Below are 22,329 nucleotides of genomic sequence, written 5' to 3' on the forward strand. Positions count from 1 at the left end.
CTTCACAATGCATTGTTCATCAAGTCTTTCAAGAGCCACCTTGCTCCTTTCTTGCATCGTACCATCTCTCGCGTCACAATGCACGCCCTCAACCCCTGAAAAGCCCCGCGTATTCCTCTTGAGCGACATCGCCAACGAGCCCGATGATGCGCAGTCGCTCGTGCGACTTCTAGTCTATGCTAATGATCTTCAGATTGAAGGTCTAGTGGCGACGACGAGTGTTTGGCTGAATGACACCACCCGCCCAGACCAGATGCACGATATTGTTGACGCATACGGCGAAGCACTGCTAAACCTAAAGAAACATGCTCCCGGCTGGCCTGAAGCATCCTATCTCAAAGGCCTAATTGCCACCGGCTTGCCGGTCTACGGCATGGACGGCGTCGGCGAAGAAAAGGACAGCGAGGGCTCCGACAAGCTTGTAAAGGCAGTTGACGCCTCGGACGAGCCGCTCTGGGTCCCGGTATGGGGAGGGGCGTCCGTCCTGGCGCAGGCGTTGTGGCACGTCAACGCGACGCGATCGTCCTCCGAGATCGAAACTTTCGTCTCCAAGCTCCGCGTTTATGCGATTTCTGATCAGGACAATACCGGCTCGTGGATCCGTCGAAACTGGCCGCAACTCTTTTACATTGCCAGTGTCCATCACTTCAACCGCTACGCCGTTGCCGCGTGGGGCGGCATCTCGGGTGAGGAGTACTACAACTTTCCGAGCTTCTCAAACCAGGAGGTCATATCGCCAGATTGGATCAGGCAGAATATCCAGAGTGTCGGGCCGTTGGGGGCGAAGTATCCTGACGCTGACTTCATTGTCGAGGGCGATACACCTTCGCTTCTCTACCTGATCCCCAACGGGCTCTCCGACCCCGAATATCCGGAATGGGGATCTTGGGGCGGCCGATATGGACCCGTCACCTACGGTGAGGGTCATTACGCGGATACGGTGGACGTCCTGAAAGGGGTTTCGGGAAGGACGATCATGAGTTCGCAGGCGACCGTGTGGAGATGGAGGGAGGCGTTCCAGAACGACTTTGCTGCCCGTATCAAGTGGTCCGCCAGTCCTGAATTCGGTGATGCTCACCATGCCCCTGTCGTGGTGCTGAATGGAGACACGTCTCGCAAGATTGTGAAAATGATCGTCAAGGAGGAGGACGTCATCGGGCTCGATGCGCGAGAGTCTTGCGACCCGGACGGAGGAGAGTTGACGTACAAGTGGTGGCAGTACTTGGAGCCATCATCAAACAACAATAATCCAGGACGAGACGTCGGCAGACTGGAGCTGAGTGATACCGACGCTCCCATTATCACAGTCACAATGCCTTCAGAGGAGGCTCTCCGTGCCCCAGGCAGAAATCGTCACCCGAATGACGACAAGCATATGCATCTCATCCTTGAGGTCTCTGATGGTACACTGGTTTCCTATCGTCGGGTCATTTTCACCATACTCGGACCTATGAGTAAGACAGGGGATGAAAAGTCTTCAGCCGGAAAGGCGGCTGAGCAAGCCGTTCATGATGAGCTGTGAGCAGTCAATTGATTATGACGAGAATAACCCCGTGCGGCCCGTCTTCTCCCCAAGACTAGCCAGGTGGCAGGCAAGAATACATGGATCAACCATTTCGAACCCGAAAAAAACTCCACGCTTTTTGATGCAACCCGTGATGTGCACAAAGAGAAAGAATGAAAGGCCTTCCGGCATGCAAGTTACAAAAGGAAAAACGTGAGAAACATGTTCCATATAAATCCAACACACATGCCTACCAGCGCCCGATAGCCCACGGGCACGAGGGCGAAATTGAGCATAGCCACCAGAGGCCAAAACTTCCACGCAGCCTTGATGAGGTCGAATATCCTCTCGCTCCAGATCTGGTAGACGATCGGAGAGAAACCGAAGCGCAGGGCGGACGTGATGAGAAGAAAGGCCGAGTTCATCATGAACAGGCCGACGGTCTGATCGACAAGCACCTTGCGGGCGACATTGAAATAGTTCTTGGGGGCCGCCTTCTCGGGTTTCTCGGGCTTCTCGATCTTGGGCTCAACGATGGACGCCTTCCTTCCCCTGCCGCGGGCCGACGACGCCGAGTTGGGAAACTGGTCTTCGAGAAAGTGCTGCCACCAGTAGTTGATGTGGCCCTGTATAAAGCCAAAGGTCGCGAACTCGAGGACGCGACGGACGTCGAGCGGGGCCCCGGCACTGCCGCCGGCCTGCCTGTGCTGGTTGACGATCTGTGCCGTGAAGTTTGCGGTGCCCTTGAGTAAAGAAGACTGGATCGCCGTGGCGAGAATGGAGGGCATTATGGGCGTCTCTGAATGTGCGTGCAAACGTCCCTCCACGAAGTACAGATACGTTGGTCGTCTTTGACGTCTATTGGAAGGGCGGCAGAGCGTTAGGGATGGCGCATTAAGGCTGAATCTCACATGTGAGCTGGAGGCTTAGCTTGTGGTTAAGTCGGGGGCCTAGCTGGGTGTTCGAAAGTTGCGGTGTGTCCCATTTAATTGGGACCACGTTGTACATTCCAGAGGGGGGGAGTTGGAGCACAGAGCCCCTTGTGCTCGGTCGGCCAATATCAGCGCCGAGAGCGTGCCCAATCTCGGTACGCCCTGCCGCTCCACAGATGAAACAGGAAAGAATAACCACTCTTGCCCAAGGATGGAATGCTTAGAGATGTTGGTTGACGAGACTACAAAGCTGACCAGATCACAAGGAGCATCAAACGCTCCGATTCTCTCCAATTTCTTGAACAGAAGTGAGCGTGGACTTTAGGCGTTGTTTCCCAAGCTGACCAAGTTCAGTGACCCTAAATGCATCGACCAGCAGCCTAGAAAGTCATCATTCGCAAAGCTACAAGAAGCAATGAACGAGATATGTACCGAAGCCAAGAGGTTAATTCCGCCGCCTCAATCAGTTTGAATGCACACGACCGTTTGGGAATTCCTCTCCACATATCAAATAGCTGTGATCATAATCTCACATCAGGGGCGAATGAAAGTTAGGCTTCAAATGTGCTTCAATCAAGTCGAGCGTTCTCTATCTCAACCCAGATCTCCCAGAAACCTGCGGAGTTGATAGGTTTTATCGACCAAGTCGAAGGAAAGTTTCGTAAATTTCCAGACAACCTGCGCACATATTGGGGGTGAGAAGCCAGCCATACTAGAGAGTCCAGTGTAGTTATCAAAGCTCGCATTAACTTATGATAAGGCGCAATAGCTAGGTATTACAAAAACTCGCCATAAATATATAGACAAGTATAAAGTGAGGGCTGGGACAATAACCGCAAAGCAGTCTATATTCTCGATACTTAGGCTTAAAAAAAACACTAATGTTGCGTATACGGATCTCAAGCAAGGGTTGTTCGCAAGTCGACGTTTTTCGCCGTCAACTTGGAAACTTTTGGAAGGAGAGACGGTGCAACTGGATCATTCCAGCATAAGAGAGTGGCATACCTAAGGCACACTGAGAAATTCGTAAAGACTGGTTATTGAGGCTATATGACGCTTGTTGAAGCGTATTCTATTATTTTCATGCTCCGTAAAGGGGTGAAAGGGCTCTTTAGCCAAGTGATGTGCCGAAGATTGTCATTTTCCAGGACTTAGCCATGATAGAACCCCAAAAAAGTGGTAGAGGGATACAACACTGGTGAATGAATATCTCAGCATCATTGGTGTCCAGAGCTCTCTTTTCTTCGGCGCTTGAACTTCGATATCTTTGAGTTCAGATCTTGCAACAGTTTCAGCGGAGTCGGATCGGTAGGGTTCTGCCCCATCAATAGAGTAAAAGATTGACTTGATCATTAATATTCGTTACATATGCTGGTGTGACAGGGATGGCATCTTCAAGTACCAATATCTCTTCAACTGGATCGGGGAGCGTCTCCTCGCCATTCCAGCTGACTCTTCAGTATCATTGAGTAGTAACATAAAACCTGGCCTATGGGCATCACGTGCTTGAGCAGCAGCATTCTCGACCCCAAGAGCCTTATCTTTCACACGACTCTGCTCGCAAAGACCGCTGACACCCTCATTTTTGCTTCGGACTATGAACGAGATTAAGTCTCCTATCTTTCCAGGCAATTTGCAAGGAAGCGGGATTTAGGTTATCACTATGGGAGTAGATAAGTTGCGCTCGTTAGACTATAAGAAAGACAAGAATATTGCGCATTGTGGCGTTATGATCCGTTCAGTTTAATAGACATAAGGTATTCTAAAGCTATTTCAAAAGATTTATGCATTTGTCCAGCCGTTCATCAAGTGATATACAAACACCAGAACGTTGATGCTGCAACCTTATATCAACACTACATACCAACACCACGCAGATCGTTCTGGCAAGAATTCGCCCCAGGATCTACCTATGCAGTACTTCTCTCGTGCTTGACGCAACTCGACTAGAATCCGCCGCAGGTGAGGTCGGTAATATGGGTGCATTCTCGGGCCCAGCCGGACGGGCAAGAACAGCTGTGCGAGCACCAATGCTGTCGGCATCCCGTACGATCATTCGTGTTTCCGCTGGGGAAGCAATTCATGTTGAAGAAAGGGCAGTATCTCTGAAAATCCCCACGTTTGTGATTAGAAATTCTCAGGGGGGGTGGGGTTGAGATCGCATACCCGTGCTTCAAGGACTTTGGAATCTCCTCCAGTAGTCTGGTCTGTCGGCAGGCCTAGTGCTGCTACGACAAATCCAGCAAGTATAATGAGTGAAGAGAGTGGCGTCATAGCAACCAGAGTGGGAGTTGTAGTAGAGATAGAGATTTATGACAAGATGGGATGAGTATGACGAGGTTGACCTGGCCGGCCAATTCATCGTCCTCACGAGACTATATAAGCAAAGTACAACGGATTACACTCCATTATCACGTTATTTATTTAACTTCGGTAGTGAGATGGAATGACTCAGGCTTACGTTTCAATTGTCCTAGCGTAATAAATTGAGAATCCCTACTATGGATCATAGGGAAGCGCCGGCTCGTCTGTTGCCGGGTCTAAGTAGCTACCTCTAACATTTCTCCCTAAAAACCCCCTGATATCATGCCCGGCTACCTTATTACTCCCAGTTCAATCAATCACAACATTAAGAACTTTGGTCCGAATGCTCTCACTTTTCTTCTGCTCTGAGAATACTTTCGTTTGCAGGGAGTGGTCTAATCCATCGAACATGAGCTTGATCACGCACTCGCGGATTTTGCATACGGAGAATGAGTCAACAGAGCCTCCATCAACGGAGGAATTCCCAGACCAATACTTAGATATCGCATAGAAGGCACTAATCTAGGGCAAAGGGAATCGCTGACCTCAAAAGGTTATCCCAAACCCAGGAGAGGCATTTGGATGTTGAAATACGCGTACAACATATTCTAGGCGTTGATTTAACGCATCAACAAACGAAGAAATTCATAGAACGCGTGCTACGGGCCTCTAACGATTTAAAAAAGTGGGAAAAGGTTGTTCATAAGCCTTGTAAAAAGGAACCACTCTATCAAGGTCCAGAGACGCCGCCCTATTGATTCAAGACATGTTAAGGGAGCTTTTGCTGAGACTATCAGGGAATAGTTTGAGCATGTCGCGACCCCCGAGATCAAGGGGACCAAACCAAACTACCAAGATTCACCAGTTGTTTTGGGCAACCTCCTCACAGTCGACATCGTAAACAAGGATGTTTTGAGCAGTTCTTACGCTTGAAGCCTTTTTAGCTCGAAGATCATCACAGTCCTCAAGGTAATACAAATAAGTACCCAAGTCCATCAGGAATGTTAGCTTCTAGACACCTTAGTAACAACAACCGCATCACACTTCCTATCCCTTCCTCCGCGTGCAATGCATTCACTTGCATTCTAACTCAGAGTCATTATTACTCAAGCACGTGTCTAGCGCATGTTAGCTTCTGGTCGCCTCTACAGCGCGAGGTTTTCTTCAGGAAATTACCGAGGTCGATAGATGTCTGCTGCTTTACCCCCTTTGAATCGGTACAGCGGCAGTTGAGGATCTTCTTGTCTGCAATGCCACAGTCGCAGTACTTGAAAGAAGGACTAGCCAGCTACGTTAGATAGGAGGAATCGTAGACAGATGCTTTTTCAACTTACTTTGAGGGACGACACTGCAATTGTGAAGAAATTTGAGTTAGCATTCGTAGTAATTAAATAGTCGCAGCAGACTTGGAAAATGACGCACAACAAGCTTGCCACCGACGTTGGCAAGGCACTTGGTCATATCCAACCGGGTCGTGTAACCACTATCCCCACCAGTCCGGAAGCAGGAAGATGTAACCGTGGTCGACTCGTAGTACGTGTCAAAGCAAGTAGCAGAAAAGTCCTTGGCGGCAACCTGGACCGCAGCGGCGGCCAGGAGAGAAAGCACAACAGAGATGTGCATAGTGAATCAGAGAGCGGGCAGGAGAAGTTGGTGGAGTGAAAGTTAGTAGGTAGCATGTTTGAGTGGAAGCAGTGGCCCGCAGGAATATATATTTAATGACTGACTACAATTTTATCCAAGATGTTTTCAGCCTAAGGTGTTCATCTCGGCAACCAGAACCTTAATGGCTGGGAAAAGTACGAAGCACGGAGGTCACGATAGCTGAAGATTGCGTGAGTTTCAGCTGTTCATACTGTTTTGAGTTATCCCATCGGCCGCTAACCAACAACAGGGCGAGTGCACGCCTTGATTGTCCTTCCTGAGATTAATCAATGAGCGGTGGGATGCTCATGACTCTTTTGACATCGGGTACAACACAGCCGCGTACATATGCCATGCTACACATCCAAGTGAGCCCGTGGGTGTATTAGATAGTAACAGCACTAACAAACGCGCGAATGATCAATACCTTACTACAAACTCTGAGTCTTTCCAGGATGACATAAGCTTTGGTCGATATTGATCGTACGCAAAGCACTCTCCTCGGAATTATAGAAGATAGAACACTTGGTGGTCTCAAGGCCTGATTTGGAAGAATATGTACAGAGACAATGTACTGTAGAGTAGATAACCTCGGCCCACGGCCCTCCAGACCATGTATCCTTCGGGAGGTCTGCGGAGGCCTTCGGTCCGGCCGTCACGGCGTTAAAAATCATTCTAGAAACACTCCAAGTTTTTGGTGTCGGGACTGCCAAAACTCGCAGCATCGTAGTAGCATATGCGGCAAGGCTTATTATCCTTTCCGGTACGGGCAGATGTGGGTGACGACTCCTCGTATGCTTCGGCCAAAGAGGAAATCCTAGTGGGATCTTTTCCGTGGGCATCGGCGTAGGATATTATACAAGGCAACAGGCCATGGGAATTGAAAAATATGCAAAATGAGAGGTCATTATCATGTATTATGCGCACTTCGTGGGCAATACAAATGAGCGCTCCTCTTTAACACGGTAAGCACCAAGAATAGGACAAGGCGACAACTGTTCAAAGAATCTCCAGGGCTCATATGTAATGGTCCCGAGCTGGGCTTGAGAGCCGGACTTCCATTACTATTCAACGTACTTCTTCAAGGTTTACATCCGCTTTAAGCATTGAATGAAACTCCACTGCCCATCTCTTGAATAAGTCTCTTACTGATCATACTGAACCATATCCCACAAAAACCTACAGAACTATTCAAACGACCCCAAAGCTACTGTTGAGTATCAGCCTCAGCTTCTGCTCATCGAAATCCCAGTCAAGAGGCTGTGCCGAATAGCCCCTGAACTGTTGTGAAGTGTGTTTTGCGTTAGGCGATCCCCAGTAAGATGGTCTGGGTTCTAGACAGGGTTAGCAGACTGGACCAAATCTCGAAAATTTGCGGCAAGTACCATAGAATCTACAGATTTCTTTTCTCTTGTAGGTAATACAGTCTCAAACCTCCGAGATGGTCAGATAGTACGTGTAGCTCGCGTCCAGCCTCCACCGGACGGTGGCTGCGCCTCTCTGACCGGATCGGAGGGTCATGGTCTGAAAGCACTCTCCAGCCGCGTTAGGTGTCGCAATTGGAATCCGACGGACCTCGATTTCGTAGTTGGCGAGGGCTGGATGCCCGTCTGGCGCAGCGACGTCAATGACGGTATATAAACCAGTGAGGCCAACAGGGTCCTCCCAAATGCGGTAGTTGAGCCGCGAATTACCAGCGCTCTCGTAGGCATTGGGACCAAAATGCCCGCGACGTCTGCTGATGGGATCGCTTGTAAAAGATCTAGTGAACGATGTGGAGGCCGGGCGGCGGGAGGGGAAAAGGCAATATGGGAGTCCCCGTTCCTGCAACTGAGGCGGCGGATTGCCGTTGTCAGTAGGTAGCCCGATGACCGAGCATACCCACGAGACAGCCAGAGCAAAAAAAAGAAGATAGCGCATACTGGCGGTTATTAATGAAGGACGTGTGGTAGTTGATACCAGGCTAAATGGCGGGTGATGGCTCTGCCTACTTATACTCTCAACACTTCTCTGAGACTCGGGCAGTCCGGCGCAACACACCGAGTGTAAAATGTAGTTCAGATGCTTGACCATGTCTTCTACCATTAACCGGTCCATAAGGTTCATTTTGAAGTCAAGATCTTCAGTGCGACCGCTGCATAGCAACGGCTCATGTGGGATATTCACTTGGAACCTGAACCTTCATTACGGAGTCATCTATTAGTCGCCTTTGTCAAATTAGGATACGAGGCTGCTTTCCAACAGAATGAGAACTCTATCACTTGTACCTTGTTCTTTATTCTTCAGCTATACGGCGGAGTAAGGGAGTGAGTGACCACACTGGTCGCAACACTGGGATTCGTAGTTATCATTGACCTTTGCCAGTGACAAAGAAGCTTTCACAACACAATTTAGCCAACAGATATCTTCATCCGGCATTTACAGCGAGGGAAATCCACACTGTGGCTTGCTACGGAATATCATTAGTCTACTCGCATCTTGGCTCTTGATGATCAATCAACGTGCATGGCGATTTCATCTGGTGAAGGCTTGCTGAAGCATCATCTAATTTACCTTTTAGCCAGCTTGAAATGGGAGCGATTTAGACAGGAAAAAACATGTTGAATGATTCGTGACCGGCAATTCTCAACCGCTTGACTTTGTAATGCTAATTTGCGGTTTACCTCCCTAGCCTAACCCTTTCCACTTTTGAACGCTGGCTGGAACGCAATCTTTGACCAGAAGCCGTTTGCTAGAAGACAGGAAAACCTATTTAAACTCGCGGCATTCCACCACTCGCTTACCCCTTTCCTGTATTTACCATACCAATCCGGCGAAGACCTTTTGTTGTATTCAATCAACGACCTACTACGACGATGCATATCCTCTCCGCCTCCTCCATGCTTGCTCTTTGCAGCATAGTGTAAATTTCCCCTTTTGCCACTTATCATGTCGCATATGTGCGTACTAACCGGATTATAGGCTAGCGAAAAATCACCAGTTCTGTGCCTGTCAGTCTGCTACTGATGGAAGCATCAACATTGATGCTACCGCACAGGTCCGCAGTCTTCACAGCACTGAATACCTTTGGGGTACGTAGCTCGCACTAATGGGCTTCAAGTTTCTCACAGTCCTATAGGTCAGGCTGAAGGAGATTATTGGGTTGCCCATGACAAGGGTCCCGGACCCCGATTTGCAGGCGCATTTGTAAGACCCCAGCCAGGCCTCTGGTCTTCCTATACTAAAGTTCGTATCTTAGTTGGAAGCCGCCTATGGATGGATCGATGGCAGAGCCTTCTATAATCTCTGCAGAAACTTTGGAGGTGGGGACTCTACATGCTTCGATTGCTCTAAGTGGCACAACGTCAATACCGCCATCTATTGCGATGTATCCTAGGTGTAATCTACCTTCCGTCATGGGTGTTGGGATCATGCTCAATGGATTTGTCCAGCCACATCTTCACATTCAAAGCAAGTAATAGGTTAGGTGCAAATCCTGCTTCGTCAGATAGTTAAAAAAGGTCAAACCTTTTCAGTCCTCAGTTTCAAAATAGCAGCCACGCATGATAACTAAATCAACATACGACCTGGAGGACGTACCTTAGAACTACCTTTCGTACGTCCACTGACAACCAACAAAAGCATGAAGAAATTGGAGGATGCAGATAGCAAACCTTTAGGTTGAAAAGTTGTTCCTTTGCTTCATAGGAATTGCCACGTTAAGGGTCCAAATAACATGTAAATCATTCAACACATTTGCCGTCGCATATTTGTGGGTACTGTGCTCAGTCCTGCCAAGTACTTGTATCCTGCTCCGGATAATTGATTCAGGAATAGTGAAGTGTGGGCCGAGGCCAAGGTGTTGTTTGTGGACGGGAGCCGTATAGAATCAGGAGCGTCCGCCTATGAAGAATCATCAATAGTAATACCAACCAGCCAGTTGGATGACATACGAATACCAATCCGAAGGAAGTAGCGAGAACGAGTGACTTGCAGACTTGGGATTTGCCCATGTATACCTTACTGTGGGACCGACAACTTCGAGTTCGTACCTAGTCTTGGGACCTGAGTAATGGGTTATGGAGAAGAGCACTCTTAGAGCGTACTGATTACATTGACTAAGTGTTTTGTGCAAGCGGACAGTCTTACGTACATCAATAAATGTCTGCCGATTTGGGAAAGCCTCGAGGGCTTTCTAGTGATACGTTCTACAAAGGTCGTGATATCTTAATACAACACGCTACAAGCGACCCCTCCAACTGACCAAGGTTTTTCATGTGATACGTAAGCTACGATCACATTGATCCCCCAGTATTCGGCTTCTGATCCGGGCCCCTGTGCTACGTAGAGGCTATGGTGGGAAATATCACCAATAGCAAAGTGAGACTGTCGGATTGGAAGTCCAATTCGACCTCGACGTCAGGGAGCCCGCGCAGGGGCCAACTACGGCCACTACTTACGATAATCGCGGCCTGCCCAACCTACGGTTGGAACCTCCTTTATACACTTACGCAGAAGATATTATAGTGCAACTGACATCTTCGTCAACCCACGGTTTGAACCAATCAGCCTGTGCCTATCTGATGGCAGACTATCCTTCAAGCTTACCCACTCACCAATGCGTACCACCGATCTCATGCGCCCTTGGGAGCGACATCTCTACCGGCCCCAAGCCCCGGTCATTCAATAACCCCATTCAACAGCCCGGCGGCTGAGGTTAGCCAGAACAAAGAGGACGGCGATTCCACTGCTAGTTCAGAAGCACAGCCATACAAACCGCAGCTGCGGCCATCCTTATAGGCTCGTTCTAGTAAAGTGTTACGGCCCAACAAGGAACTAGGACGTGCCCCACTGGCACCTGGCCGCTATAGCGCACTATATGATTTGACTCGATTCAATTTGATTTAATGTTCTACTATACAGTGAAAAGAAGGGAAGCTTCGAGGAGTATCTGGAGGGAACCCTCGCTGACTAACTTCACGCGACAGAATGAGTCTGGGATAAACCCTGAATGTATCTCACAAGATCGACGAATACGAAATTCGGAGAAGGACTCAAGCCGGAAAGTCAAAGTTGAGGGCCCCAAGCATAGTGCTTGCAAGTCCAACTTTTCTTACCCATCGCGACGGCCAGAAACGAGGGCCGGTAGACGGGGACGACGGCAGTACGCGCATGGATGTTGATTTGTTTTTGTTACCTGAAGGAGAAGACCTTTTGCCATACTTTGAACATAACGAATGTCAAGCCTACGATCTGATCCTTGCTCTCCTTGCTCTCATGGGAACAGAGTTCTCACAGCAGCCAGCCCTTTGAGGATTAGGAGCCTCTTTCTTTCCCTCGGGTCCTAGATCGGCCCCGTTTTGGCCGAATGCCGAGTCATCATGGTCACCTGATGGCCCAGGAAGATCGTAAAGGATCGCCTGTAATTCTCACTAGAGTAGGTTCCGGCTAGACTTGGTTCTTCGCCTTGAACCCAATCTCAACGTTGCTTGGCACTAGGCGACAGCATGAGCAGCCACTAAAGTATTCACCCAAAGCCCCCTGCACCGGTCACGAATCGAGCTCGTATCTGCCGGCTGAGGGGTTGTAGCGCGCCAAGACGGACTAATTCGACCTTTTCTTGTCAGGACCAGCTCTCCCCACACTTGTCTTCCCGCTAAAAAGGAACAGAAGCGTTTGAGCATATACCGTGGCTTTCAAGCATCGCTCTATGAAAGCCACGCTTGGCTCTGCGAGTGACAGGAGCTGAACGGAAATTCTACGAGAATCTGCAGAGTGTCGGCAGAGGCGCGAAGTAATCAGTCAAAAAGGCGGGGGGAAGAGGATCGTGCATGAGCCCACTAAATAAAGCCTACCAATCTGCCCAGAAGACCATGCCACTGGCCAATGTTTAATTGCTTCCTACCGGGGCATCTAAGCGCGAGCCGAAGAACCCGTCTCGAAATTCCCGTTTCCGCTGCCCAATAACTGTAGGTGTTATAACCGCAACTCTACCAGTCTCATCTCCAAGAGCACCCAAGAAACAGCTTCAGATGACGTTATTCACTCAGTGGATCAATTGAGGGACCTAGCGTTCGTGAGACAGTCAAGCTCACACCAGGAAGCGGCTGTGGCCCGAAGTAAAAAGTATTGTCAATATGAGACGCTCCCCCTTGCGCCAGCATGTACGCTGTACTGCCAAGGCTTGACATTTCGTTGAATATAGTGCTATGCATCAAGACTTGACTTCAGGCGTTGCCAAGTGAATACTCTGAGCATATAAAATCACGAACTGGAGAGTAATACCAAATACTGAAAGCCAGTCAATCAGCAATAACGTTGTGCTTAGCTCAAGCGGAATATTAACTCCTCCCATTCAACTTCCATCAATTGTGGTCTTAAGAGGTTCTTAGAGCAGCTCTGTCGATCATCTCACAGGTGACGCCAAGCGAAGACAGCGTCGTGCCAAGGTCCAACGTGTTAGCCAAGGGACGGAAGTTTCAAAAGCATGAATCGGGAAGGTCTGTTTTCTCAGAGCAAGCCATCCGCTCTTCCACTTTGCTTCTTTAGGGTGCCATTCGTGTAGCTCTTAACCGAACTGGCGACCCTGTTTCCCAATTTCTGTCCAACCGGCGCTCACCCCCGGCTCAACCGTAGCCACTCCGTAGCAATGCCGAGCCGCCTCCAAGCTCGTGGTAAATGAATGCGGAGGATGCATTCCCGGTCTAGGGGCCGGGCCAATTTCGTCCTCCAACAAACGTGCTTGCCTCATATGAGTATCTACCGGAGTGGCGCGCATCTGGAGCATCGCAGTATCCACCTGGTTGAGTCGTTGGGGGCCATCAGATATAAACGTGTCGCCGTGCCGAAATTCTCTAAAGAAGAGGGCCTTGAAGTACCTTACACTCTACTTCTTCTTCCTCTCTATTGATACCCGTGTATCTAGCCCGCAATCATGGTCAAGTCATCCTTCCTCACGGCAGTGCTGGCGCTCGCCTCCTCTGCTGCCGCCCAGTGCGGTTCCGGCACGCCCGACGCAAAGGTCACTGGATCTGGAAGTTCTTTCGTGGCCACCAAGGGCTCCAGCCAGGTCTACTCCGGCTCCGACTACCGTGCTGCCATCCAGGCCGCCGTCGACTCCATCAGCAGCGGCCAACGCGTCTCCGTCATCGCCTCCGGCTCCATCGGTGCCAACACCATCGCCATTCAGAGCGGGAAGACCTTCGAGGGCTGCGGAACCATCAATGTCGCCCTCCGATCCGGCCGCGGCGCCATCGAGGTCACCAACGCCTCGGGCGTTAAGATCCCCTACCTCTCCATGACCGGAAACCCGTACTTTGGTCTCCGCTTCTACGGTACGAAGGACCTCACCCTCGGCGCGATCAACATGAACCTCAGCGGCGGCATCGGCATCCGCTTCGACCGCGACCAAGCCGCCAACACCAACGTCAAGATGGGAGTCATCACCGTCAACGGCGCCGGCAGCCACGCCGTCGAGACCTGGAACATTGACGGCCTGACCATTGACCAAGTCATTGCCAAGAACTGCGGCGAGTCGGGACTGCTGCTCCAAAAGACGACCAACGCAAAGGTCGGCCTCGTCGATGGCAACAACGTTGGTGCCGGCACCGGCTACGGAACCCTCCGCTTCGCCAACAACAATGGCCAGCTCGCCAGTGGCGCCTACACCACGAACGTCTACGTCACAAAAGTCGTCTCCCGCGGCGGCGGTCGTGGCATCTTCTGCGTCTCCCAGTCTGGCGGCGCCGAGATTGGCAGCATCGATCTCGCGAACAACGGCAACAACGCCATCCTCATTGAGAACTGCTACGGCGTCACCATCAAGGGCGGTACCGTCAACGGCGGCGGTGAGGTCCGTCTCTCTGCCCGCTCCGAGTTCCCCATCACCCGCGACATCAGCATCACCGCCAAGGTCGACGGCACCACTGTCCGCGAGTCTCCTTGCGGCACGAACATCAAGTGGAACCTTTCCGGCAACGGCGCTCGCAACATCTGCTAAGCGTGAAGTTTGTCAGTGGTGGATGGTGCTCTCTGAACATAGCGTGTTTTCCTTTTCGATAGTACATTATTCTTCATTGTGGCTCTAGTTAGTCAATGTGCATATACTATTTACAAATCTCTTCATGCCGACATAAGTTTATCGAATAATTGACAACGTGACGTGCGGGCTGGAAACAAGATCTTTTCGTCCCCAACCCTGAATACCACCCTGGCTCCTCGGCTGCGTAATTTTGCTCGGCTCGTATCTGCATGATCGTGCGTTGGTCACTCGGCTCCCATGGAGGATCTTTTGCGAAGAAGGAAGCGAGAGCCACTCTTTGCCCCTTTTGAAAGATGATACAGGCAAGCTGGCTACCCCTGTCATCTCTTGATCGTCGCAATAAGCTTATCCCGCCCAAAACGCCGGAGGGATCTCCGTAGAGAGATTCTGCCCCGCACAGACGAGCAGAACATCGGCCGAGTTGCAACTTCCCTGTCGGACTGATCAATGGCAGTATCTGTAAGGATTCCGGGCAGCTATGGGTACAAGGAGCCGCTTACATGCTACTGAACAGGATCGTAATCATGTGCCAGCTATTCGTCCCCATTAGATACGCAACTATGTTCCCGTTCCTTCTAGGGCTTCATCGGTACCTCATCTACCGTGGGAAATACGGAGAGGCAGAGAGAGTGCTCAAGAGACTCTCAATCCGCCCATAAACCATCCCACAAGAAGTGCAACTTCTCAAAGCTCAAGTGAGGAGCAAAGAGAACTGTATGAAGCGAGCTCGTTCAAAGACTGCTTCAGAGGAATAAACCTCTGTCGAACCGTCGTCATCGCTATGGGTATTCCAATACTCTAACAGGCTCAAGGCGTCTTTCATCCAGAACCTCATTGTTGCTTTCACGCAGCAGCTCGGCTTCCTGGATCCCCTACGGACGGATCTTATGATGACTGACTTGATGACTGACTGCAGCTTCGCTGTCCACATCATCACTTTCCTGACATTTCGCAAGATCGGTCGTCGCCGTTCTACCTGTACCATTCCAAGACGGAAGCATGTGGTTTGACAACCCGATAACCACTCAGAACGTCAAGGAAGTAAAGGCCTTGGTAAGAACTGAGGGGGAAAGCCCCTATCTCTATCTCAATCCGGTATGCATCTAAAACTACGCGTCCGCGTCCTTTATTTATTCCAGATGTTGTCCAGGCTCAGGCTTCGCCATGTTGCTGGACTACCGATGCCATCCTCAGCGACGCATCACGTGAAAACCTGAGAGCGCATACTATCCACATGATATTGGAACCATACACGGGCACCTCTTTGGCGCCTTGCTCAGTTGAAGTGAAGGGGACATACTGCACCTTTGGACTTATGTGTACGGCTTCACCCTCGACACTCACCCCAGCAACCACGGCCGGTTGCGGCCTCTGAGTGTAAGTTTGATTTTCCCTTTCTCTCAATTCCTGTGCTCATCGGCTACGATCCTCAGGCTCCCACAGCCCCATCAGCCTGCAAAAAGGCGAAGATTTGAAACACATCTCAGCAAAGCCTAAAAGCGACTGAAGCAAAAAACAAAGCACTCGCCATCCGGCCACAAATCCCAGAACATAGACTGTCTCTAGGGAATTCACTGTGCGAGAAGATGACAGAAACCCTCCTCCGCAGCGCGCTTCGGGACGCGTGGTACGGCATCTGCACCTCAGAGCAACGCGAAACCGCCATGAACAAGCTCATACGGACTATCAATCACACTATAAGAACCTGGGAGTGCTTGACCGTTGGTCTCCTCGCCCTCGATCTCGTAATCACCCTCTACGGCCTCAGCGCTAAGATCTCGGACGCCGTCATCCCCATCCCCGACGAAGTTGCCATCATCGCCTTCACCGAACTCCTAGTTCTCATTCAGCTCATGCAGATACTTCTCCCAGTGTATCCTGCGGAAGAGTTCGAGATGTTCGCCATTCCGCAGCAGCTGAGAGACAAGACCGTTTGCAAATGGGTGAGCGGCGTTTTTGGTCTGCAGGAGGCTGAGCTTCATGAGAGTCGCCGCCACATGAATGAGAATGGACTCAAGGTCTTTGGCGTCTTTCTCATCCCTATTGTAGCCGCTGTTGTATGGAAGTGGAGGAGGGTTCGTCGTCGTCAGAGGGAGTTGGTGAGAGATGAGCAAGCGGCGCTTGTGGCTCAGGCCTTTCGCATGCGGGTCGCTTGAGGAAGGCATAATTGAGGACATAGCCTACCAAAAATTGGCTTTCATGTTTACAGGTTGCGGGTGGATATTGGTCTGTGTACTGGAAATACAACGAAACAGCTTTGAGCGTATGAATAAGTGTTCCATTCATCATCAACAAGGCTCTATGTCGCGTCAGTCCCAAAGGACTTGACATTGCAAACCAACTCTGTAGGTTGAAAAGAAAATTTTGCTTTGCAAGACTTGAAGTGCATTATGATGAAATTGAGCAGCAAAGGAATGATGTTTGGTCTTGTTCATCTCGTTTGCCTTTTCCGTGTTTACTGGTCTCTCAGACACAACGAATTGTCATGATAAAATACATGAGTAGAATGTTGTGTTGAGTACCCAGTCGATCTCAAAATCACGATCTCATCATATAAGTGTCACATACTCCAATAACACTCGACTTGCCATTCCCTACATAATCGGTCAGGCAATCCACACCAAACAACAGCAGTCACCTAGGGACTTTGAGCCCTCGAAGCTCTTCTTACCAGAAGAAACAGTCAGGCTACATTTGCTCTGGCCTGCCGTCCCGCTCCTTCCAAAATTGGGAAAACAATCTGAACTTTACCCTCAAACTTCATCTTCGGCCTCTTTGAAGTGGATCACCACCCACTCATCTTATTCATCTGTCAATCCAGTGAATATTCACGCGCGCCTTCCTTTTGACGGCCTTCTTCCCTCGATAAAATCCTTCCTCTCACTTCCCTCCCAGGAACTCTCTTCCTCTCACAAATAATCAACCCGGTCCTTCGCGACAAAGGAACTCCTACCCGCGCTATTTCTTCCTCAATCACACAAACCATTTCACACACCAAGCAACACGCAACCAAGATACTCGGAATGTCTGAATACATTCTTGGTGCCATGTGGTAAGTCTTTCCTTTCTCTCTCGTTCACATTGAAAATGAGAATGACAAGCTGACTTGTTTTTCCACAGGGCCTGGTATGCCTATGATGAGGTTCTGACCAAGAAGCTCATGCAGAAGGCCAAGCCCATTCCCCTTCCCCAGGAGCCCAGCTTCAAGACCACTGATGTCAGCATCATCGTCGCTACTATCAATACCCCCGACACATTCACCGACTGCCTTCGTCTCTGGCTTGCCAACAAGCCCAAGGAGATCATTATTGTCACCATTGACCGTGACCTCCAGCGTGTCCATGACTTGGTCAAGCCCGTCATCATTGAGGGCGATGATCGCATCAGCGTTATGACTGCCGAGTACGCCAGCAAGCGTTATCAGATGGTCGTTGGCATCAAGGAGGCCCAGGGCAAGATTCTTGCCCTCGTCGACGATGATGCCTTCTGGGGCACTCTGGAGACGCTGCCCTACCTCTTGGCTGGTTTTGAGGACCCCAAGGTCGGCGGCGTCACTGGCAAACAGAGGTATGTGAAACTTTTCCTTTTCCCCTTGGCTTTTTCCTTTCAGAGAGTTGATTATTCTCGTGGCGTTGTGCTGACTTTCACAGCGCTCTCATCAGCTCTGACCGCCGCAACCCGGCCGTCATCACTCCCTGGGAGGTTGCCTCCCTCCGCTCTCTCGACAACCAGAACAATGTCCAGGCCGTTCGCTCCGCTGCTGATGGCGGCTGCTGGTGCATGGTCGGTCGCACCATGATGGTCCGCACCGATATTGCCCAGGACCCTCGCTTCATGGAGACCATCACCAATGATAGATGGAATGGTCAACTAATGAACACTGGCGACGATGTCTTCCTCACTCGCTGGCTCCAGACCGAGGGCTGGGACATTGCTGTTCAGAATGCCCCCCAGGCTGAGATTACCACCCTCGTTATGCGTGACTCTGGTCTGCTGTACCAGATGATCCGCTGGCAGCGCAACGCCATCCAGTCCTTTCTCACGACTGTGATCTACCAGCCTGGCATCCGCAAGATCAAGCAGTAAGTTGACGCTACCTTGACTTCCTTCCCATGCTCTCTTCGAGATGAGGCTTCAAAAAGCTAACAATCAAATAGGAAGCACCCCTACATGGCTCGCAAGATCATTGAGCGTCTTCTTCGCCCTATCATCGCCTGGGTTCATATCATCGCCTTCTTGATGTGCCTTGCCAAGAAGTCTCCCATTGCGTAGGTTCTTCTCCCTCTGACCTATTCTGATAGACTATGACTGACCTTGTCTCTGACAGCTACTTCGTTGCGGGCTACTACATCTGGGGCTGGTTCCGCACCTACAACGCCTTTGCGCGTCGCTTCCCCTTCACTTCTCGCCAGATGTGGGCCTGCTTCCTCCTGGACAACGCTCATCCCATTCTTGACGTCTACGCTTGGCTCACTCTGAGCACCGAGGCCTGGGGCACCCGTGACACCTGAACGAAGGCAAATTAGCCACGACGAGGATCGTAGTTGCTGAGGCGATAGCGAAACATTTCATGGCTACAAGACTTCTTTCAACCCTAAGGCTAGGGGACACTTTCTTGACAATTGGGGTTTCGGGGTTAAATAGATAGGTCTCTCACGAGAAACACTGGAGCTCGAGACAAAGGCCATCCATAGACCGGTAGACAAAACGCTTTCGGCGACAATACATACAGACGCTGCGAGCAGACTGCATGGTGCAGGGTCGACATCATGGTGAATAATGTAGGCATAGGTATCTGCAAAAGGCGGTATGATCCTTGCGTAGATTGCATCGATCGTGTTGACATGTAACATTTCCCACCGAGTGATACTCAAAGTACGCAACATACAGTGCAGAAAAGAATACTCCGCGTCACATCGATCGGTTTCCTTGACTCCACAACTAGTCCTATGAGGGTAGCAGGTCTGTCGGCATTGCAGGTCTCTCTCAGTTGTCATGTAACTAGTATAGAGCTCATCCTAGTATCTGGTGTGTTCCCAGGATCTTGGGCAAGTCCAAGAATAGAATAGAGTTTACCACTACCGTTCTAGAAGCCATATGGTTCTGGATCAGCCCTATACGCGGAGATATCTGAAACTTATCTCGCCGTCTTTGTCAGCTGCGAAAGCACTTTTACCGCACGCGAAGCCAAACCTTATTGCTGACCGTGGACCTACGATGGGTCAACGGTCCATACCTGACTTTCGTTTAGATATGTTCAATCGAATTTCCGGGAGTTTTCCCACCATTTTGTGTTTGGAGCTTAACCAGGAGCATGACCACGTTATGCAGTGAGTTCATCAACCTCATTGACAGCACGACTTTACTGTATTGTTACCATCGGGAGCGGCTGTCAATGTCTAATGCTTTGGTGCAAAGGGTCAGGGACCCCGGCCTTTCTGACGCTGCTGCATGAAAACCTGCGCACTCACGGGACTCAGCTGATCGAATCCAGCCACTTGGTACATCAGCCTTACTGGGGGCTGAAACGCGGAGTCTGGCGGTTCTTATGAATAGGAAGAACATGCTATCGATTAGTTTGCAGTTCATACTCGCTTGTGCCTTGAAACTCAGCTCCACCGTTCTGGCGAGCTTTCATCTAGGCGAGTCGCATTGTGTGGGACTTTGGCTTCGTCCTTATACGCGTACGCCGGCGATACCGACAAGACGATAATTTCGGTGAACTCAGCTTGATCCTGCAAATTTCGAATTGCTAGCCTTTGTGACAGTATAAAAGCATGGACCCATGCATCTAGAACTTGACTTTTTGGAAGTACAACCACCAGTGTCAAATAACTAAACTCTCTACTATAGCAAGTCTTTACACCATTTTCTCCATCAGCCACAATGCAGTTCAAACAAAGCGCACTTGTCATTCTAGCGGGACTTCTCTCCCTCGCGTGTAAGTTGAAGCCACACCTTGCGTTACCATGGACGTGGACGGACCGTTGCTGACATGTTGCTCCTCAAAAGTCGCTTGCGATGACGCACAAGGAAACAAGGGAGTCTGCAAACCACCCAACTTTTGTTGCGCGGCGGATGGCTTCCAGTGTGTTTTCAGGGAGGAATGCAAGAGCTAGATGTTTTAGATCCTTTAGCAGTCATGCTCTGGGTTGAGAAGAATTATCTTTTGTTTGATTCCAATAGACTGATGTCCTGACTTTCAAACGCTGCCCTCTAAACGCTAAGTTCTGTATGATGTCTATCAATATTGACACCTTTCCAGGCTGATTGGGGGATGCTTTCACCCACGGGCGTAACTCAAGCCGCATTGCATGACGGAGGATTGGTGCTGGGGTCGAAGGAAGTGATGCGGGAAGTTCGCCACGCTAGTATTTACTGCGCCTTCTTCCCGGTCTCAGCCTGTTCGACTGAGGTCAGCTCCCGAATCAACCTCATGTACCAGCTCGCGCCCAGAGCGGTGAAGATGTGCCACCATCCATGTAGTTCCAGCAGCCACGCGGCAGGCAATCCAAGGCTCTTCCTTGCGGCTCTCAGCTCAGCGCAGTACTCCAAGTCGATATGCCACAACGTGAACCCCACGATCAAAATGATACAAGCCTTCCAGAACTGTTTCATCAGTCTCTTCTGCTGCTCTTTCGAGTAACGACCAGTCCAGTAGACGATGAACAGCGTGCGCGGCCAGACAAATGTCAACAGCCCGGTAAAGGTCGCGACGTGGATGGCGATGTCTCCTGAGCGGACGTAGATGACGGCCATGGTGGCGATGCCGAGCCAGAGGATGGTGGTGATCGCGGCCCCCACGGCGCGCGACTGGCGGAAGGCGTACAGGGGCTGTACGAGCGAGCCGGCGAGGACCAGCATAGAGAGGTCATCGAGGAGCTGCGTCTCCTGGTGCATGGTGCCGTGGAAAACGCCAGAGAAGATACCGACAGCGAGGAGGCCGATGGATTGGATGTCGAGGGTTCGGTACCATGGCACCGCGGCCTTGGAGCTGGCCCTGGGGTACTTCAGGGCGAGGTAGACTGTTGGAGGGTTCAGCATGATGAGCACAGGGATGGATGTGGCAGGGCTGTCACTTACTGTACGTGGCATTGGATAAACAATTGATGAACTCTGCGATGTAGCGCGTGAAGATGTAGTCTTCTTCGCAAAAGCTGAAAAGACGTGCTACGTCAGCATGTGATCACGACGACTCGGTATCTTGGAGCCTTGCTCACTTTGCCTTGCTTGTTGGATAGCCCCAGATACCATCGCCCGCCGTTGCGTCGCTCGCGAAGCGGAGGGTCTGATGCTTGTGACTCATTTCGGCGACACCTTTCCTCGCGGATTGTCGATCCTACTGCTGGAAGCTACGTTGGCTCTGCTGGCGGAGTAAGAAAAGCGCGTGATTTTGACGCGACTGAGATTTCCCTCGTGCTAAAAAGCTATCGATTACCCAGAGTGGTAGCAGCCAATTGCGGAGCTTAAAATCGTTGCAGGTCTTTAGAGAAGATCTCAGGTTGGGTTTGGAAGCGTCAGCACGTCACAATTTCGCACTACTTTTCTTCAGTCGTTCGTCCGATCCTTCATTTAAAGCTCAGGGGAAGTTGCCAGCGATCCGAAGCGAGAAAAAAGAAATGGAGCCTCGGGAGGAATGGGAAAGTAACACGACTGCGATGTGGATCACGTAACCTGCAGAGCGCCTCACCCGATGCGCCGTTGGGTCCACTTTCTGGGGTCGGTCCGCATACCCGCGGAGACCCGGAGCCGGGGCGGGTGCGGGTCTCGGCTCCACCGTCTACTCCCCTGGAGTCAACAACATTTTCTCTTTCATTAAGGTACGTCTGACAGTTCTCCTTCGAAGACTAGCAGCCCCGAGACAGGGGACATCTCAATGGCGCCTCAGTTGGTAGTCGAGTGTGTTGAACAGAAACGAGTTCTGT

General features: G+C 50.6%; 11 protein-coding genes across 11 annotated transcripts; 6 read left to right on the forward strand and 5 right to left on the reverse strand.

The window, feature by feature from the left end:
• Positions 1 to 7: 7 nt before the first annotated feature.
• Positions 8 to 1,522, forward strand: CPAR01_15922 (uncharacterized protein; the record flags this gene model as incomplete). Its single annotated transcript, XM_060500167.1, has 1 exon — positions 8 to 1,522. The coding sequence occupies one exon, from the start codon at positions 8 to 10 to the stop codon at positions 1,520 to 1,522; it is 1,515 nt and encodes a 504-aa protein (XP_060340984.1).
• A 179-nt stretch (positions 1,523 to 1,701) lies between these two features.
• On the reverse strand, positions 1,702 to 2,292 carry CPAR01_15923 (Mpv17/PMP22 family protein; the record flags this gene model as incomplete). Its single annotated transcript, XM_060500168.1, has 1 exon — positions 1,702 to 2,292. The coding sequence occupies one exon, from the start codon at positions 2,290 to 2,292 to the stop codon at positions 1,702 to 1,704; it is 591 nt and encodes a 196-aa protein (XP_060340985.1).
• Positions 2,293 to 3,005: 713 nt separating this feature from the next.
• Positions 3,006 to 3,182, reverse strand: CPAR01_15924 (uncharacterized protein; the record flags this gene model as incomplete). Its single annotated transcript, XM_060500169.1, has 1 exon — positions 3,006 to 3,182. The coding sequence occupies one exon, from the start codon at positions 3,180 to 3,182 to the stop codon at positions 3,006 to 3,008; it is 177 nt and encodes a 58-aa protein (XP_060340986.1).
• A 2,632-nt stretch (positions 3,183 to 5,814) lies between these two features.
• On the reverse strand, positions 5,815 to 6,363 carry CPAR01_15925 (uncharacterized protein; the record flags this gene model as incomplete). Its single annotated transcript, XM_060500170.1, has 4 exons — positions 5,815 to 5,858; positions 5,917 to 6,020; positions 6,075 to 6,088; positions 6,163 to 6,363. 4 exons carry the CDS (start codon positions 6,361 to 6,363, stop codon positions 5,815 to 5,817), a joined length of 363 nt encoding a protein of 120 aa, XP_060340987.1.
• A 1,449-nt stretch (positions 6,364 to 7,812) lies between these two features.
• CPAR01_15926 (uncharacterized protein) lies at positions 7,813 to 8,304 on the reverse strand (the record flags this gene model as incomplete). Its single annotated transcript, XM_060500171.1, has 1 exon — positions 7,813 to 8,304. One exon carries the CDS (start codon positions 8,302 to 8,304, stop codon positions 7,813 to 7,815), a length of 492 nt encoding a protein of 163 aa, XP_060340988.1.
• Positions 8,305 to 9,239: 935 nt separating this feature from the next.
• On the forward strand, positions 9,240 to 9,760 carry CPAR01_15927 (uncharacterized protein; the record flags this gene model as incomplete). Its single annotated transcript, XM_060500172.1, has 4 exons — positions 9,240 to 9,286; positions 9,346 to 9,455; positions 9,503 to 9,570; positions 9,623 to 9,760. 4 exons carry the CDS (start codon positions 9,240 to 9,242, stop codon positions 9,758 to 9,760), a joined length of 363 nt encoding a protein of 120 aa, XP_060340989.1.
• Positions 9,761 to 13,297: 3,537 nt separating this feature from the next.
• On the forward strand, positions 13,298 to 14,362 carry CPAR01_15928 (parallel beta-helix repeat protein; the record flags this gene model as incomplete). The annotated part of the gene is made up of 1 exon (XM_060500173.1): positions 13,298 to 14,362. The coding sequence occupies one exon, from the start codon at positions 13,298 to 13,300 to the stop codon at positions 14,360 to 14,362; it is 1,065 nt and encodes a 354-aa protein (XP_060340990.1).
• A 1,628-nt stretch (positions 14,363 to 15,990) lies between these two features.
• CPAR01_15929 (uncharacterized protein) lies at positions 15,991 to 16,560 on the forward strand (the record flags this gene model as incomplete). The annotated part of the gene is made up of 1 exon (XM_060500174.1): positions 15,991 to 16,560. The coding sequence occupies one exon, from the start codon at positions 15,991 to 15,993 to the stop codon at positions 16,558 to 16,560; it is 570 nt and encodes a 189-aa protein (XP_060340991.1).
• Positions 16,561 to 17,427: 867 nt separating this feature from the next.
• On the forward strand, positions 17,428 to 18,915 carry CPAR01_15930 (glycosyltransferase family 2; the record flags this gene model as incomplete). The annotated part of the gene is made up of 5 exons (XM_060500175.1): positions 17,428 to 17,456; positions 17,525 to 17,971; positions 18,055 to 18,486; positions 18,562 to 18,672; positions 18,732 to 18,915. 5 exons carry the CDS (start codon positions 17,428 to 17,430, stop codon positions 18,913 to 18,915), a joined length of 1,203 nt encoding a protein of 400 aa, XP_060340992.1.
• Positions 18,916 to 20,290: 1,375 nt separating this feature from the next.
• Positions 20,291 to 20,523, forward strand: CPAR01_15931 (uncharacterized protein; the record flags this gene model as incomplete). Its single annotated transcript, XM_060500176.1, has 2 exons — positions 20,291 to 20,345; positions 20,417 to 20,523. The coding sequence occupies 2 exons, from the start codon at positions 20,291 to 20,293 to the stop codon at positions 20,521 to 20,523; spliced, it is 162 nt and encodes a 53-aa protein (XP_060340993.1).
• Positions 20,524 to 20,779: 256 nt separating this feature from the next.
• Positions 20,780 to 21,710, reverse strand: CPAR01_15932 (alkaline phytoceramidase; the record flags this gene model as incomplete). Its single annotated transcript, XM_060500177.1, has 3 exons — positions 20,780 to 21,429; positions 21,488 to 21,561; positions 21,625 to 21,710. The coding sequence occupies 3 exons, from the start codon at positions 21,708 to 21,710 to the stop codon at positions 20,780 to 20,782; spliced, it is 810 nt and encodes a 269-aa protein (XP_060340994.1).
• Positions 21,711 to 22,329: the final 619 nt, after the last annotated feature.

Source organism: Colletotrichum paranaense (assembly GCF_030867605.1).
Source record: "Colletotrichum paranaense strain IMI 384185 chromosome Unknown Scaffold_22.1, whole genome shotgun sequence".
Classification (NCBI taxonomy): Eukaryota; Fungi; Ascomycota; class Sordariomycetes; order Glomerellales; family Glomerellaceae; genus Colletotrichum; species Colletotrichum paranaense.